The 16,583-nt window shown below is 31.5% G+C and overlaps 1 protein-coding gene across 1 annotated transcript; it reads left to right on the top strand.

Moving 5' to 3' along the window:
- Nucleotides 1-938: 938 nt before the first annotated feature.
- LOC118752189 (protein turtle-like) lies at nucleotides 939-16,582 on the top strand (the record flags this gene model as incomplete). Its single annotated transcript, XM_036487044.1, has 2 exons — nucleotides 939-1,242; nucleotides 16,439-16,582. Coding segments are annotated over 2 exons (448 nt in total), but the record flags the coding sequence as incomplete, so codon positions are not given.
- Between the last annotated feature and the right edge of the window lies 1 nt (nucleotide 16,583).

Raw genomic sequence — 16,583 nt, 5'->3', positions numbered from 1 at the left:
TTTAAGCAATTTGCACCTATGTATGTATGTATGTAAAATGAGGAATTTTTAATCAAAAAAATATTTACATGGGTATTTTGTTATTAGTTGAATGCTTTAGAAAGTATTCAATTCATGTGGCTTCATGTTCCCCTAAAAACTATGCACTAATAGCAAAATATTATTCACAAAAGTTATTAATTTGTAAATTTGAATGCAAAATTTTTACAGCATATTTACTGTATGTAGATGTGTGTGTGTTTTATTTCAACTGCATGCATAGACATATGCACACAGAAATATTTGTAGCTATTCGTGCGTTGGTTAAGCAAGTAAAAGATACAAAAAAAAAAAATGTAGTTCATAAATTTAGAAAAATACTGAGAAAATACTTATTTCTTTTCCAGTTGTATTATTTTACTTTTTGTGTTGGTTTCACGAAATGTAATACATATTTTGTTAGTCACCATTTTGCAACCTGCATTCAAAACAAAATTGCATATTCACAAGCTCTAACAAAATACGTAACTACAAATATTTGTGCTAGCATTTAAGTATACTACTGCACATCTCCATAACTCTTTGCGCAAGAATCATGCAACAAATTCGCTTGTAAAACTCTATTAATGTAGCTCACAAACATACATATGTACATACTCGTAAGCTAACTTCATTTTAATTTGTAAATTTTTTATCTATTTTTTTTTTTGTAATAAAATCTTTAGTTTCGTAATTATCTTACATTTACATATAAACATATTATTATTATTATAATGTTTTGTTTGTTTACTTGTCTATGCACTCACAAAACACTACAAGTCGTACTAATTTCATAAAATCTATTTCACATTTCTTTCTTCTTCAATGGAATTTTCTCTTGAAAATATTTACTTTATTGTTAATGCTACAAACCAAAAAAAAAAAACAACCAACTTGCGTATGTTTTTGCGACATCTTGAACAACGCTTCACTGCAAACAGGGTTCCGATTTGCCCATCTACATATGGTACGAAAGCTATCCGGAACACATCGAAGAGGGCTACAAGGGCCGTGTGTCACGCGTCTCACAGGACTCACCGTTCGGTTCGGCTTCACTCAATTTGACCAACATCAAGGAGTCGGATCAAGGCTGGTATGAGTGTAAAGTGGTATTTTTAAATCGTGATCCCAAGCAGCATAAGAACGGTACATGGTTCCATTTAGACGTACATGCACCGCCACGTTTTAGTGTTACACCAGAGGATATTATATATGTTAATTTAGGTGAGTACAAAAAATATTTAAAATTTAATAATACGTACTTTGGTCGTTGACTTTAACTTGAAAAAAAAAACTGAAGAACTTGAAGGCCGAAAATATTTTTACAATCATTTTCAAGTTAACCAGACCTCGCCATTGATATTTTAAATGTTAACATACAATAGCAATATTTTTTTAAGACTTTCGCACAAAATCTACATAGTTTTATTAAAGAAAAATAACCAAAAATAAAATAAGATTTCACCAGGATTTCTAAGTGAAAATAACTATATTTATGTGAAACTCTTTTGGTATCGATTACACCGGTCAACAAAAAAAAATAAAAAAAATATAAATATTAGTGATTTTTTCAGAAAATCTGAAAAATTGCTGTAGTTTTTACAAAAGCAAACTTTGATCAAAAAAATTATTTTTTCCCTTGTTTTTAGCGTAGGAGAAACTATAATTTGACATGTAGAAGTCAGACCCAAAAATCGTGTTAGCTGTCGTTATTATTCATACATATGTGCATACATACACCTACCTACCTATATTAGGGTGCATCACAATAATTTGCAAAGAAAAACCTTTTTTAGAGATTTCTACACAAAAAATTCTCAAATTTGGCACTAAATCGTTGGCTGAAACGTAACTAATAACTTTCATTACAAATATTGAAAAATAGTTAGCAAATCGCACCGATTTGAAATCGTACGATTTGCCGAAAGGCCTGTATATTATAAGAGTTTCGGAAAAATATTAAGATTTACGTAAGCTATACGGATTGATAATACCTCTAAAAATCTTATTATTTCGATTCCGTAGAAAAAATGTTTACACCTTTTTATGCAGATCTTTTAAGCTTAACAACTTTTCTATCATCCCGTGTGATTTTTTAGAAAACATGTTTTCAAAAACTGACTATATTTACAAAAATTCGATTTATGGAAATATCTTCAAATAGGTCCTACTAAAAAAGGCATATTCTTTTCGGAAATATTTTGGCGTAGGTCTTAAGATATAATACATTTTTTTATGGAGAGTGATGCACCCTAATGAACGTACGTATGTATATTAGACTTTCGCAAAATAACCAAAGATTTTTTTAACCCATCCCCCCTCATTTGATTCGTTGTGTATTAAAAATTATCCGAATAAAATTGTATGCAATTCCTACCCTGCAACCTGTGCCGATTTGCAGAATGTTATCAGTATAAGGTTTGTTGTGCAGGTCCCTCATTTTGTTAATTTGCTCATTTTACTTCTGTATAAGACCATCTTACCATATGTATATGCTCACCACTGTATTAGGGCTTAGAGTTATTTAGTAAATCTGCGTTTTTTTTGGGTTTTTTTCGAGGTGGTCAGTATTTTTTTAAGGACCATAAATTTTAATAGGTTTCCTAAAGTTTACACAAAATATGTACACCGAGGTCTTATATTCATTTTCACAAAGAGTACTTTCTGATGTTAGAATTTGTTTTAGACTTAACTGTCATCACTGATGTTAATGCTGACCTTATAATCGCTTGTTACAAGAAATGACTACGTATTTAATCTCATTTTAGTTGTTGGTGTTTTCGACAGGGTAGGAGTATGATGCATTGCGAAATGGTTTTGCAATCAAATTTGACAAAGGGATAACGGAAAATCGTTATTTTTTAAGTTTATTTAATTTTTAGAAACTTATTTTGCTTTTGTTTTTTTTCTTTTATAGTTTGCTTCTTATTTTTTAATTTAATTTTCTTCTAATTTTTAGGATTTGTTGTTTTAAACAGAATTTAATTTTTAGGTTTTGTTGTTTAAAAAGATAAATACTTTTTTGATTTCATTTTATTTTTTTCTAATTTTTTAATCAGTTTTCTTTTAAATTGTATTGCTTAAAATAGACAATTTTTTTTTCATTTCATAAACTTTTTAGGAAATTATTTTAATTTTTTTTATTAAACTTTTTTAAATGTAATTTTTCTTTACTTTTAGATTTTATTGTTTTAATAAGAAAAATATTGTTTTAAATTTAGTTTTTAGAAACTTTTCTTATATTATTTTTATTACCGCTTTAAACTTTATTTTTTACTTATTTTTTTAAGAAAAATATCTTTCTTAAATTTTTAAGAACTTATTTTATTTGTGTATTTTTTCTTTAAATGTTTTCATTAAATTTTTAGCTTTAGATTATTTTTAATAGATAAAGATATTTTTTTAAATAAATTATTATTATCTTATCTTATATTTTTCTTTTTGTTAATGCAATATTTTTTAATTTTTTTATTTCCTTTTCTTTCAACTTTCAGTTTTACTGTTTTAAAAGAAAAATCCATGTTTTAAATTGCATTTCATTTTAAGAAATTTATTTTATGTTTTCCTCTTTTTGAGTTTATTTTTCTTCTTTTTATTTTTTTTTAATTTAAATTTCTTTTAATAATAACTTTTTATTGTTCTAAAAAGAATTTTTTTTATTTAAGAAAAAAAATTTAATGTGGTGTAATTTAAATTTATTTATTTTTATTTCTTTTAAAGGTTCAATTTTGTTAAAAAAAAAAGTTTTTTAGTTTAATTTTTTAGTTAAATGTTTTTTATTTGAATTAATTTTCTTTTAATTTGTAAGTTATATTGTTTAAAAGGATAATATTTGTTTTAATTCAATTACATTCTTCGAAAATTTTGAATTTTTATTATTTTAATATTTTTTTCTTCTAATGTTTGGATTTTATTTAAAATAGAAAATATATATATAATTTTTAATTTCGATTAATTTTAAGGAACCTATTTCATCTATTTTTTTCTTTTTCCATTTTCAATTAAATTCTCTTTTAATATTTAGATTTTGGTGTTTAAAATGAGAATAATTTTCTTTTTAAATTTTATTTTATTGTTAGGAACTTTTTTTATTTTTTGTTAATAATTTTGTTTTATTTTTTAATTTAATTGTCATTTAGTTTCTATTGCTTTAAAAAGAAAAAAATATATGTATATATTAACTTAATTTACTTTTTAGAAAAATGATTGTTAAAAGACAAACAGTGTAAAGGTATCCACACACCTATGCGATTCTGTCGGTGCGAATCTGTTCCGACAAAATTTACAACAATGCCGACCATAGTTTTAAATGAGGAACCACACACTTATGCGATTTTGCTGCAGCGATTTATTCGAACATTCTGAGTTTTTCTTTTGGTCGTGCCGAAATCGCAGACTCCGCGTTTTGTGAACGAAAAAGGTCAATAGAAGGATTTTACAATATTAAAACAAAATTGAACGTAAGAAAACAAAACATATTTGATGTAGAAAAGTGAAAAATTTGATTTTATATTTTTTGAAAAATATTTTTTGTTTCTCTATAAATTGACAGTTTTTACTGCGATAAAATCGCACAGATGTGTGCGTACTCGCGTTTTCGAAGCAGTAACGTCTGTAGCATCAAAACCGGTGCGGATTCGTTGCTACAGAATCGCATAGGTGTGTGGATACCTTAACGCTAAGACCTCCACGATCTTTCCATTAGTCCTTCGAAGGACAGAAAATAGCTTTCAAGATAGTTGCTAGAATTGCCAAATGTCTCACGAAAAACATTTCTTTTGAGATAATTTCCTGCCGTTCAGACCAGTATATTTGTGATTTGTTTTGAAGTACAACATTCAAGAGTTTTTTTTTTTTGCCAAAAGAAAGATCGTTGTTTACTTCTTCGATACATAAAAATATGTACATACTGCCATTTTTTCCGTAATCAAACACCTAAAGAAGAAGGTTTTTTCGAAAGAAACAATAAAAATTTTACCAAATAGTTTTTTCATTGAATTTGGTTATACATATTTTATCAATCCTTAATTTACATTAATCCCCTCGAAAGCAATGCAGGAATGTACATATTTCATAAAAAAAAATGATTTTTTCTGGAAATTTTATCACGCACACTCGGTAATGCAGAAATATTTCACAATAAATAATATTGCATGAAATTCCAAAGTAAAGAAATGCCAGCAATTTCTTCTACTTGCAAAATAAAATGCCGTAGCTTACCTGCAGAAAAGCAAACATTCCACAAAGTATACTCATAAATATTTTGCCAATGCAATCCTCCAAACGATATGATAGTTCCGACAGAAGCACATAAATTTCTTTGGTAAACCTACAAGGAGAAAAAAATCGAAAATAAAAACTAAAAGTAAACCAGTTGCGGCAACTTATATAGAATCTCTACGATTTATCCATTTCGATTTGTCATTGTCAACTTCGAAGCGGCGAAGCCACAGACACACAAGAGCTGAGCCATATATATACTGTGTACAACAAATCAAAACTAAACCAAACAATAAAGTAAAGTAAAATAAAAAAAATTAAAAGAACTCAGTAAAAGTGAAAAACAAAAACTGAAAGCACCTTTAACAGTAAAGAATAGAAATGCAAACAAATTGCGGCCATAATCTTCACATGTGTACCCAAGAGCTTATGATGAGCGTTGTATACAACGCTACGAGTGTGCGTGCGTGTGGGTGTGCGCACAATTTGCATACATCAACTTCATATGCAGTCAGATGATGTTATGCGCCCATAAATATACTTCAAAACTACAAAATTACACAATTCTTACGCACCCGCTCCTCTGCTTTTACGCATATAGAGATTGCTTACTCTTTTGCCACAAAAATATTTCCAAGGAAAAAGGAATTTGTACACAATTTTTTCTAGTCCAAAATAAAAGTTGTATCTGTGCTCTTCAGCAACATAGCATTCCCAAATGCCAGCTTACATATCTACATACATACATACATACACTTTGCTAATGCTCACTCAAACGAGGCAGCCACAAATCAGCGCGAACACACCTTTACCTTCGAGAGTACCTGTGAACCCAAATTCATCACGCTGATGGGCGTTCGTCTCTTATGCCCTGAAATGTTGTAACCCACTCTACAACCGGATATTGAGTATGTACTTTTTTTCTGTGTCAAATTTTCAAAGTACCTACATTTTGTCTATCTGCTTTTCATGTCAATGCAATTGGGCTCCTATTGGATGTTTGTCAGTTTATTTGGTTCACGCGTGGTTGCCGAAATGTGTGCTGTCATAAATAGCAAATTGCATGCCGGTCTGTTTGAAAAACCCACAAATTTGTCACTTTCAGAGTACTTATCCATTTTGTTGATTTGCTGAATGAACACACACCCGAAAGGGATATATACATACATATGTATATAGGCAGGTAGGTATTAATCCTAAGTCTGCTACATTTAGTATGAAATATAGGTTTTTACAACTTTTTGTTGTTATTAGAATTAAAAATTGTGTACCAGCATACACAAATTAACTGCCACTGCAAAGTTTGAATGTGTTTTGTAGCAACAAAAAAAAAAAACGGAAAAATATTCAAAAGCAAATTCAGTTTAGGTGGAAGCCCCACAAGAGATTCTGTTAGGCATTTCCACTGTGATACCACTCAGTTAATATTTTCTGGAACGGTAACTACAGGTACTCAAAATACGGATGCACTTTCGTAGGCAGCTTATGCCTGAGGAACTCTTGAGGAACGTGTTGATAGTATGCTAGCCAAACAGCGACGGCAAAAGGCGACCGAAATGATATTAATAGGGCAATTCTGGCAACTGTCTTTCCACTCAGCACAGTCTTTCGAATGACAAAAGTTCTTCGTAAGGCAATTGTTAATTGTGGCAACTATCTTTAGCGCCCATTTTCTAAAAGTTTTATGAAATCAGAAAAGAAATTGTCTTTCTAAAACAATAAAATCAAGAAATTAAGCAAAAATTACTTAAAAAAGAAAAAAAATAAAATACGTTAGTTTCTAACAAAAACCAAGTATTAAAAACAAAATATTTTTCTGTGTAAAATAGTATAATCTAACTATTAAAAGAAACAAACAATAACAACTAATTAAAAAAGGGAAAAATAAAAAAAGTTCATAAAAATTAAATCAAATAAAAAAAATTTATTTTAAAGACAATAAATCTTAAAACTAAAGGAAAATTCATTTAAAAAATTAAAAAATAAGTTTCTTAAAATTAAATGAAATTAAAGATATTTTTCCTCTTGAAACAATTTTGACAGTAAATTACAAAATCTAAGAACTAAATGAACTAAAAAATATGTTTCTTTTTAAAACAGTATAAATCTTACAATTTAAAGATAGTTAAATAAAAAAATAGTAAATAAAAGATAAAAAAAATATAAAATATTTCTTTAATAATAAAATCTAAAAATTGAAAAGAATGATTTAAATAAGAGATGAATAAAATATTTCTCCATGATTTCTAAAAGTGAAATGAAAAAAAAAATATTTTTTTTTGAAGAATAAAATGTAAAAATTAATAGAAAAAATAAAAATAGGAAAACAAAATAAGTTTCAAAAATTAAAATAAATTAACAAACAAATATTTCTCTTTTAAAATAATATATTCCAAAAAGAAAGAAAAAAGTGAATTAAGATAGAAACAAAAATATATTCCAAAAAATTTAATGAAATGAAAAAAACCTTATTAAATAAATATAATCCAAATTTAAAAAAATTTAATTAAAAAAATCTAATCAATATAATGAAAGTTGGCAAGGAAGCTTTTTTTGTAAGATTTTTGTGCCAGAAAAAGACAAGATCTTCAAAATTACCTTGCCTGTCGTCTTTAAATGTTTTTACAAAAGACTTTCAACTATTTTAACCAAAATTGCCCTGTTAGCTTTAGTTTATTATAGTCAGTAAGAGCAGATTCATCTTCGTCTTACTAATTTGTTATTTTGAGCCTGGTGAATAACTTTCTGACAAACTAAATGGAACAAAGAAATGAGAGAATCTTAAACAGAAGACGAAAACATTGCAAATGCACACAAAATTTGCATATGTGTGTATGTAAACAGCTCTCGATTTTTTTTTCTATTCCGTTAATATGCTTGGAATTTGGTTTTCTCGACAGATCTCTACAGTATGTATAACCAAGCATTTCTGCCATTCTTTCAACCGTCGTCGCCACTGCCACTGTCATGTGAATTATTGTCATCATTTGTCTCTGCCATTACGGAAAAGGAAAGAAAAAGCAAAAATGGAAATACCACCAACTGCATTTCCCAGTAGCCTATTGATTTGAATTTTCTTCTAAATTATATTACCAACATTTTTCACAGCTTCTATGTACATAAATATAGACTATTTGCTTGGCTGTGCTTTTCTGCTGTAATTTTTGCGATTTGTCGACTGTCCGCCTCTTTGTACTCACTTATATTTAAATACATATGTATGTGTGAATTTGTTCTCTGATTTAGCGCACTATTTATCACCTGCCAATTCGATTTCGGTGCCATGGCTGAGGCGTATTTCATGCATTTGCCAAAGCAGTTCCAAGAGAACTAAAGCGAAGCTTTTCTTTAAGTTTACACGAGCACGCCCTCTCGCTTACAAACAGTAAATACTCGTAGTTAAACCACTGCTGTCACGAACGAAATTCCTTGAAAGAGAGCAGAAGTTAATTGTTTAAATTTTTTTCACTTAAAATGCCAAGTAATTAAAGTTGAAAAGGAGCTAAGTTAGTGGAAGTTAATGTGCGGTTGCCTTGTGGCTGAGCTGCTATCTGCTTCATTGCCAACTGCAGCTTGGCTGTCTATCTTAATGGACAGCTATGAAGACGTTTATAATTTTCGCACAGACAGTTAGTCAGCTGGACAGAAGTTACGAGTACCAACGCGTTTGCAACTGGAAAATGGCAGTTGGGAATTGCGAAGTGGTGGCTGTTAGGTACTGAAATGTTGACTTTGTTTTGTTTTTTTAATTTGAACATGTTGAGAACATGAAAGCTACTAGCAGAGAAAAGAGGGTAAATAAATTAAGGTTTATAAATATGTATGACCAACATATACATGCATACAAACTAGGGTAGTTCAAAATTAGTAAAGTCGAAATTTTAATGTCCCTAGGATTGTTCTATGTCGAAAAGTATAGCCCTATTTTTTCATTTTAACATCAAAAAATATTAGAAAATCTTGAAAATCAAATTTTTCGACCGGAAAACCCTGGGTTTCTTTAGGAGACTGAGTTTTCACAGTGAAAAATATTGAATTTCAAGAATTCTATACCATTTCTTCGAAAAGTTAACAAAACACATGGAAAACTTTGAGCGCTTTTGAGCGACCTCTGAATATTTTTTGATTTCAAAATAAAAAAGTAGGGGTACATTTTTTTCAGTATAGAACAATCCTAGGGGTGAGAGCATAAAAATTCCGACTTTAGTTTTTCACATGGATTTTTGGCCCACCCTAATATACACATATGTATGTGTAGATGAAAAAAAATGTAGAGAATTTTTAAAGTAGATAACAGCTGCTGTATAATAGCATTAATTTCAGAAATGTCCCAAAATTTTAGTATATTGCAACAGTAAAAAAAAAATTAAGCAAATGTAAAAAAACAACACTCGAAACGATAACCGCGCTACTAATAGAAAAGTCTAAGGGCTGTTTTATCGGGTAGGCTTTAAATTTTAACTGCAATTTAAACACAAATTTTGTTTTTTGAAAATATGTTTGATGGGATGTTGCCTTGAGTACGCACCTCTAACCGCTCAGCTAAACCGGCCAAAATAATATCTCAAGTACATAGTTATACCTGAAGTCAAATGGTATATGTTATTTGAAGGGCGATCTCACCCTAAACTCAAAAAGTGATTTATCGAATAGAAAGTTTAGTGATCGGAAGAAAAAATCAAAGGTCAAACCAATAGAGTAAAAACGCGGCTCTCTGATAATTGGTGGTTAAAAAATTTTTAGTCGTCATCGACTCAATGTTATATGCATGGAGTCGATGGCCGTGTTTAACTTTGGATTAGTGTTAACCAGACATGGTGAAAACAGACCCTAAAGTGAATGAGCAATTTTCAATTTCTCTAGGTACATAAGGAGTTAATAAATATATTCAGTCTCTTGCTCATCGCGAAGTTGCTTAGAAGTCGATTGCAAAAATTTTGATATAACATGATAAAATTCAACATTGATACAGCATGTAAAATGGGCAACCACTTCGGAAGGATACTAAAATATAGCACTATACCAGCAAGGTGTATACAACCGGCTTGCGCAATTTATAATCTGTTTCAATTTTAAAGCCGCCTTTAATTAAGCAGTATATTTGATTTTTGATTTGATTCGTACCAAAATAGGAAGTATAATTTATTTGTTGGACAAGTAGAATTTAAATTAATATGTGATTAGATTTGCATTGGAAAAAACCTCGAGAACTCGGCTTGCATTGAATAAAAAAAGTATTATCTATTTGGAAAATCACGATTAAAATTTAATCACTCGACAAATTAAAAACACAAATAAAATTTATTTTGACAAATCAAATGAAAAATACAATTTATCTATTTTCACAGGCTTTTATTAAATTAACTTGTATGTAAGTACGTAGGTCTGCAAATCGGGTAATCAATAATTCGCCAACTTTCTGACGGGCTAGAGACTTGAAAATTCAAACATAGGTCATAGCCCGATGACTATGCAATATGCGCAGGATGCACAAGAGTTGAGACATTTTGAAAACCTGTACTTATAGTCCGATTTGGTTCATACTTGAATAAGATTTGGTTTCAAAATATATTTATAATATTAACTTATTTATTTGTTAAACAAATCAAATCTCAAATACGTTTTCTTTTTATATGGTAGAGAAATGAAATCACAAGAAAATTTTATTCAAAATCTTTTTTTCTTCAAACAAGTAATAAAATGACACTATTTAGGATTTCATACACCTTTCAGTTCAAAAATCAATTTAATTTTTGGATTTGCGATCTGATTTTTTCCAAATCAGGCCACTCTGTTATACAAGTTGTATTGCGAACGTCAATATAATTAGGTTAGGTTAGGTTAGGTTAAGCGGGAAGCTCTGAAAAGAGTTCACTCGGAGGCCACAAATGCCCATTGTGATGCCTTTTGGGTTTCCCCTTCGCTATCCCTACATGTCTTTGAACCACCATGATTCTCTAGCGAACCCTGGGAGTTCCTGCAGTGGAGCTATCCCTAAGATATCTACGCAGTCGAAGAAGTGGTTACCCAGAAATTTAACGCGTCTTTCTCTCCGCTTCCTCACTTCCCGGGACCAAAGTAAAGATTGATTCGACATATCGAGTTAGAGCCCTAGGCTTTGGCAATACACAGGACGAAGAGGGCGTAATATCAAAACCAAATATCGTGAAGATATAACATATAACAAAAAATGCTAAAACCGTCTACCACTACCGCTAAATGCTGCGTCTACCGAAATCGAATTTCGCCAACCATATGCCAGCAAGCAAATGTACGCCAATGAAAATAGGAAAGGCAACTAATATTATCCATATACAGCATAAAGAACAGCGCCTTACATATTAAGAATATATATATGCATATAAAATTTTCGTCGGAAAAATTAAATACAAACCACTCAGGCTACTATATGCAAAACGGGACAGAACCCCTGCAACTTCTACAACCTCGAAAACCAGTAATCAAACTAAGGAAGCCAATATAAAAAAAAACAGATTTTTACCTACCTTCCGATTGATGCCACAATAATCAAGAACAACAACTAGCGGTTAGACGGACGAGCAAAAAGTATTTAAGTAGTACACTGAAGTTGGCACAACGTCGAAACCGGGATATCTTCAAACCATATTTGACAAGGGAAGGCGGAGAATCGTCGCACAATACATCAAAAGTTTAAAGATTTAGCTCAATTTCAGAAAACATTTTGTCCAAGGAAGCCTTAGAGATAATTTATCCTGCATACTCAAAATCCAAGGAACTTTGTTAATTAAAAAGTAATGAAAATGCGTTAAGCTAGTCAGACAAATGTCATCTTCATATGAATGTACATATGTATGTGTGCAGCTGACGAAGCATAGCCTATTGAAGTTTAGTGCCAACAACAAAATATAGTGTCATAAAAAAAACAAACGACAACAACACCACCCACAAGAACTAAATATAATACAAGTGCGGTATAACGCAGCCAAACAATGACAACAAGCCATAGGCCACAATTGAAGGCAAACGAAACCAATTGTAGCCATTTGTGTTAATTGTGGCTGCCATAGGAAACATAAACACCGACGGGTTGCACGTTTCACCACGGGAATAAATGTATCAAAGAAAGGAAGAATGAGCGAATGAATGAGTTGAGGAATGAATGAAAAAATCCTATAGCGCATTGGAGTTTGTTTCAATTTATGCGAATGAATGCAGAGAAAAGGGGGAAAAATGTTTCCTGGCGGCAAAATTTTAAGGAGGCGGGTATGGAGAAGAAAAAATTTTAAGAAGGGCTAACGGAAATTCAAGCACAGAAGTTATTGGGAAGGGAACCACTGTTTTTATACACTGAGAAAAAGGATTAGTTTCGACAACTAAAGATATTTAGTTCCCGAATTTTGACAATATTTGGGAACTGTTACCAAGGATTGGGAACTATTACCATCGATTGGTAATTATAACTAAATATATTAAAGCTTCTAATATTCATCTAGGTTGTAACAAATCGTTAATTTAGTTGAACGGTTTGGTTAATACTGATAAATATTTCTTTGAAGCATATTTCAACAAATTCCATTCAACTTAACGTATGGTTCATAAAAGGATGTTATTAAGCTCTGCTAATGCAGATAAGCTTTCTTTCAACACGTGGTTTAGTCATAGTTACCAAATCTTAGTTGAGGCAACCACGATTTGGTTTGAGAGTGGAACATATTCATGCTTGTGAGCCACCCCTAAAGAATGCTGAGCGCTCTCTGAGCACATACGAAGAGCGCCAGCTGAGCAATGCACACAGTCCCACTTATTGAATCGTTTGAATGCGCTAGTATGCCGACCATTGCATTGTGCGTGGAAATCATTGCTCCGCTACCGTATATGGGTGAAACACGCATGTGGCATGTCGATCGCTGCGCCATGTGTGCTATGACATGCCCATACTTGTTTGTCTCAGTTTCAGTTTTGCTATCATCGCGAGTTGTTTCGGTGCGCGCATAGTTTAAAGTTTAATTAAAAATATAAAGTTTGATGCAAACCGGGGTTTTTCAGTGGATATATAATTCATGTGAATTATAATTTTAAAGTGTCTATTTAGCTAAGGAAAAAGCAAAGCAGTATACTTCCAGCAGATATTGACCTGGGTTTTCGCACGACTGTTCCTGTTTCATCGTTGTTTTTTAGGAAATTCTTACCAACATATACATATGTATTTACTTTAGTAACTAACTTATGTAAATATGTACGTATTTTTATGCTTAATATATGCAAATAAAAGAAGAAAGTAAACACAACAAACATCGAGTAAATTTTTATTTGTGTCAAACTGAAACTTTTTTCCTAATAATAAACGGTTAGCTGATTCAAGTCAACAGCAAGTTCACAAAATTAATTGAAAACTTGTATCAACCAAACCATTGTTTATATATGCTCAACAATGATTTTATTCAACTAACAATATTGTCCAATCAAGGTAGTCGTTTTGTAATTATTAACAAATATACATTTGTCCCAACTAGAAGTCTTAAGTAAATTGCAGACTTTCGTGAACTATATATTTATTTCGCCATATCCAACTATGCCACTTGATCACTATAACCAAATCTTGGTTATTATAACTAAACCTTTTTCTGGGTGTACACGCGTTGCATGGCTAAAAGAAAACCAGAAAAATGTAGTAAAAATGCTGTGAAAATCGCACGAACAGAAGTAAACACGATTTAAAAGAAGAAAAAAAAGGAAAAAAATAAAAATAAATAAAGAGTTGGAAGAAACAGCAAGCAGCTAATAAATACAAGCGCTACAACCAACAAAAGTCAAGGGGAAGCCTCGCAACGCACACAAAAGGCTCGCACTTCACGTCGCCATAAAATACGACGGGAATGTTACAATGGACACACGTACATACATGTTTAGTAGGCTACAAATTTGCTAAAAACAACAGCCAGTCAGTCGGCAGTTGTGCCAGTAGCCGCAGTGGCAGCCATAAACAATGGCCAAATGGCGTTGACTCACCTTTGTCTGCCATGTTTTAGTCCACTTTGTTGCAGTTGTTGTATTTTTTATACCCGAGCGCACTTGTGCACAAGGGTATATTAATTTTGTTCACATAACGGTTGTTTGTAACAGCCAAAACGAATGGAGATAGATATAGACAAATGTATACATAAATGATCAGGATGAAAAAAGAAATCGATTAAGCCATGTCTGTCTGTCCGTCCGTCTGTCCGTCTGTCCGTCCGTCCGTGTACACGATAACTCGAGCAAAAATTGAGATATCTCAACGAAATTTGGTATGTAGGTTTCCCTTAATCCAAGGTATGGTATTGAAAATGGGCGAAATCGGACTTTAACCACGCCCACTTCCCATATAACGGTAATTTCCAGAAATACGAAAACTGCGATATTTTAGTAACTACTGGAGATTATTCACTCAAAATTGATATTTATAATAAGTTTTAGACGAAAAATAAGAATATTATAAATTTTTAGAAAATGGGCGTAGCCACGCCCACTTATGGTTACATGTGTATATCTTGGTAACCGCTGCACCAATTTCTTCCAAACTTGGCACAGTTCTTGGCCTTGGTACATAAAAAACCGCCGAAACTTTTTAAAATCGGACAATAACCACGCCCACATCCCATATAACGGTAATTTAGAGAAATACAAAATCTTCGATAAATCATTAAATATTGAAGCTAATTTATTCAAAATTGATGATTGCAACAATTCTTTACCAAGAAATACGTTTATGGTAAAATTTTGGAAAATGGGCGTGGCACCGCCCACTTATGATCACATATAAGTATATCGGTAACCGTTCTACCAATTTGTACCAAACTCGGTATGGTTATTGTACTTGCCACGTGTAAGCAAAAGGTTGAAAATTATTGAAATCGGACTAAAATAACGGCCGATTTGCATATAACGGTAAATTTAAGAAATGCTTGAAACTTCAATATTTCGAAATTGAAGGACGCTAATTTACTCAAAACTCTCTAAACTAAAGATCTCTAAACACTATTTTGTTTGACATATTTTAATATTTCTTTGCATATAAGTTAACTGAATTCGTCTTTTCAAACAGGTGGCAACCCTGTTTAAAATATTAACAAACTTTTACCTTCTCAAAGTCTTTTCGTCTGACGCGCATATGGGCATATTTATTTCTATTACCTAATTCCCTTAATTGAAATTGAATCTGATTTTTTAAACAGGTGGCACCCCTCTTACAGTGAAGTTACGAAATAAAGCTTTTAAAAACCATTTCGATTGATATAAATTTTGTAATAATTGGTTTAACTTTTTAAATATTTTAAACTTAATTTTTTAAAAGGTGGCAACTTTTCTTGTAAAAGTAAAACCTTATTTCACATCTACAGCCCGAGCACTCTAAATTGAAATTTGAAAATCGAGCGAAAGGTGCGGATCTGATGGCACTGGTAATTAAAGAACTCTCTAAAGACGCGTAGCGATGTGCAGCGTAACTCTGGATTTGCCACATACTGGTACAGACGTACAGCTGTACTGGGTTCCGGGGCATACCGGCACCGATTTTACTCCAAACGGGAGATCGACCTATCAGTGATGTGAACCAAAACGCTAGGTTGTTAAGTGTCCAGGATTATGTGGGGGATTATGAGGGAGGATGCTTTGAGTAGTGGTGTCTGTTCCAGCGGAACAAAAATTTTATTAGGAAATTAACTTAAATAACTACTTTAATATCACAAAAATTCAATGATATAAAAAAAATTATATCTATATTTTTCTCTTTATAGCATTAAAATCTTAAGATTATGCAAACAAATTAAAATTAAAATAAAAGAAACAACCTTCCGCTACCCGAAGACTCGAACATAGATCTCTCGAATGGCATGCCAGTGCGTTGCTCACTTGGTCATTAAGACTGTTGAAACAAATATCCGTAACGTCCTTAATAATTTTACAATCTATGTACATGATGCTATTAGTTTTAAGCCGTTGAATGTATAAACAGGCAGAAAATGTCAATATATTGTCTGTATATTATCACAGCGAAATTTCAACAAAGGATACCGAAGAGTTTCACATAAAAACTTATTTATTATATTTTAGTGCTTACTTAAAAAAATTACTTTATTTAGGACATGTAATCTAAAGTTATTTATATTGTATGGTATATTTTCTAATTTTATATTCTCTCTCTCTCTTTCTTTTTATTTTCTCTTTTCTCCACACGCAGGCGATTCAATTATTCTAAATTGTCAAGCCGATGGCACACCAACACCCGAAATCTTATGGTACAAAGATGCTAATCCCGTTGATCCCTCGCCTACTGTTGGCATCTTTAATGATGGCACCGAGTTACGGATCTCCACCATACGACA

The sequence above is a fragment of the Rhagoletis pomonella genome, unplaced genomic scaffold (genome assembly GCF_013731165.1).
Source record: "Rhagoletis pomonella isolate Grant_MI unplaced genomic scaffold, Rhpom_1.0 Rhpom_scaffold_01299, whole genome shotgun sequence".
Taxonomy (NCBI): Eukaryota; Metazoa; Arthropoda; class Insecta; order Diptera; family Tephritidae; genus Rhagoletis; species Rhagoletis pomonella.
Note: the sequence above shows the minus strand (reverse complement) of the source record. Positions and strands in the feature narration are given on the sequence as shown.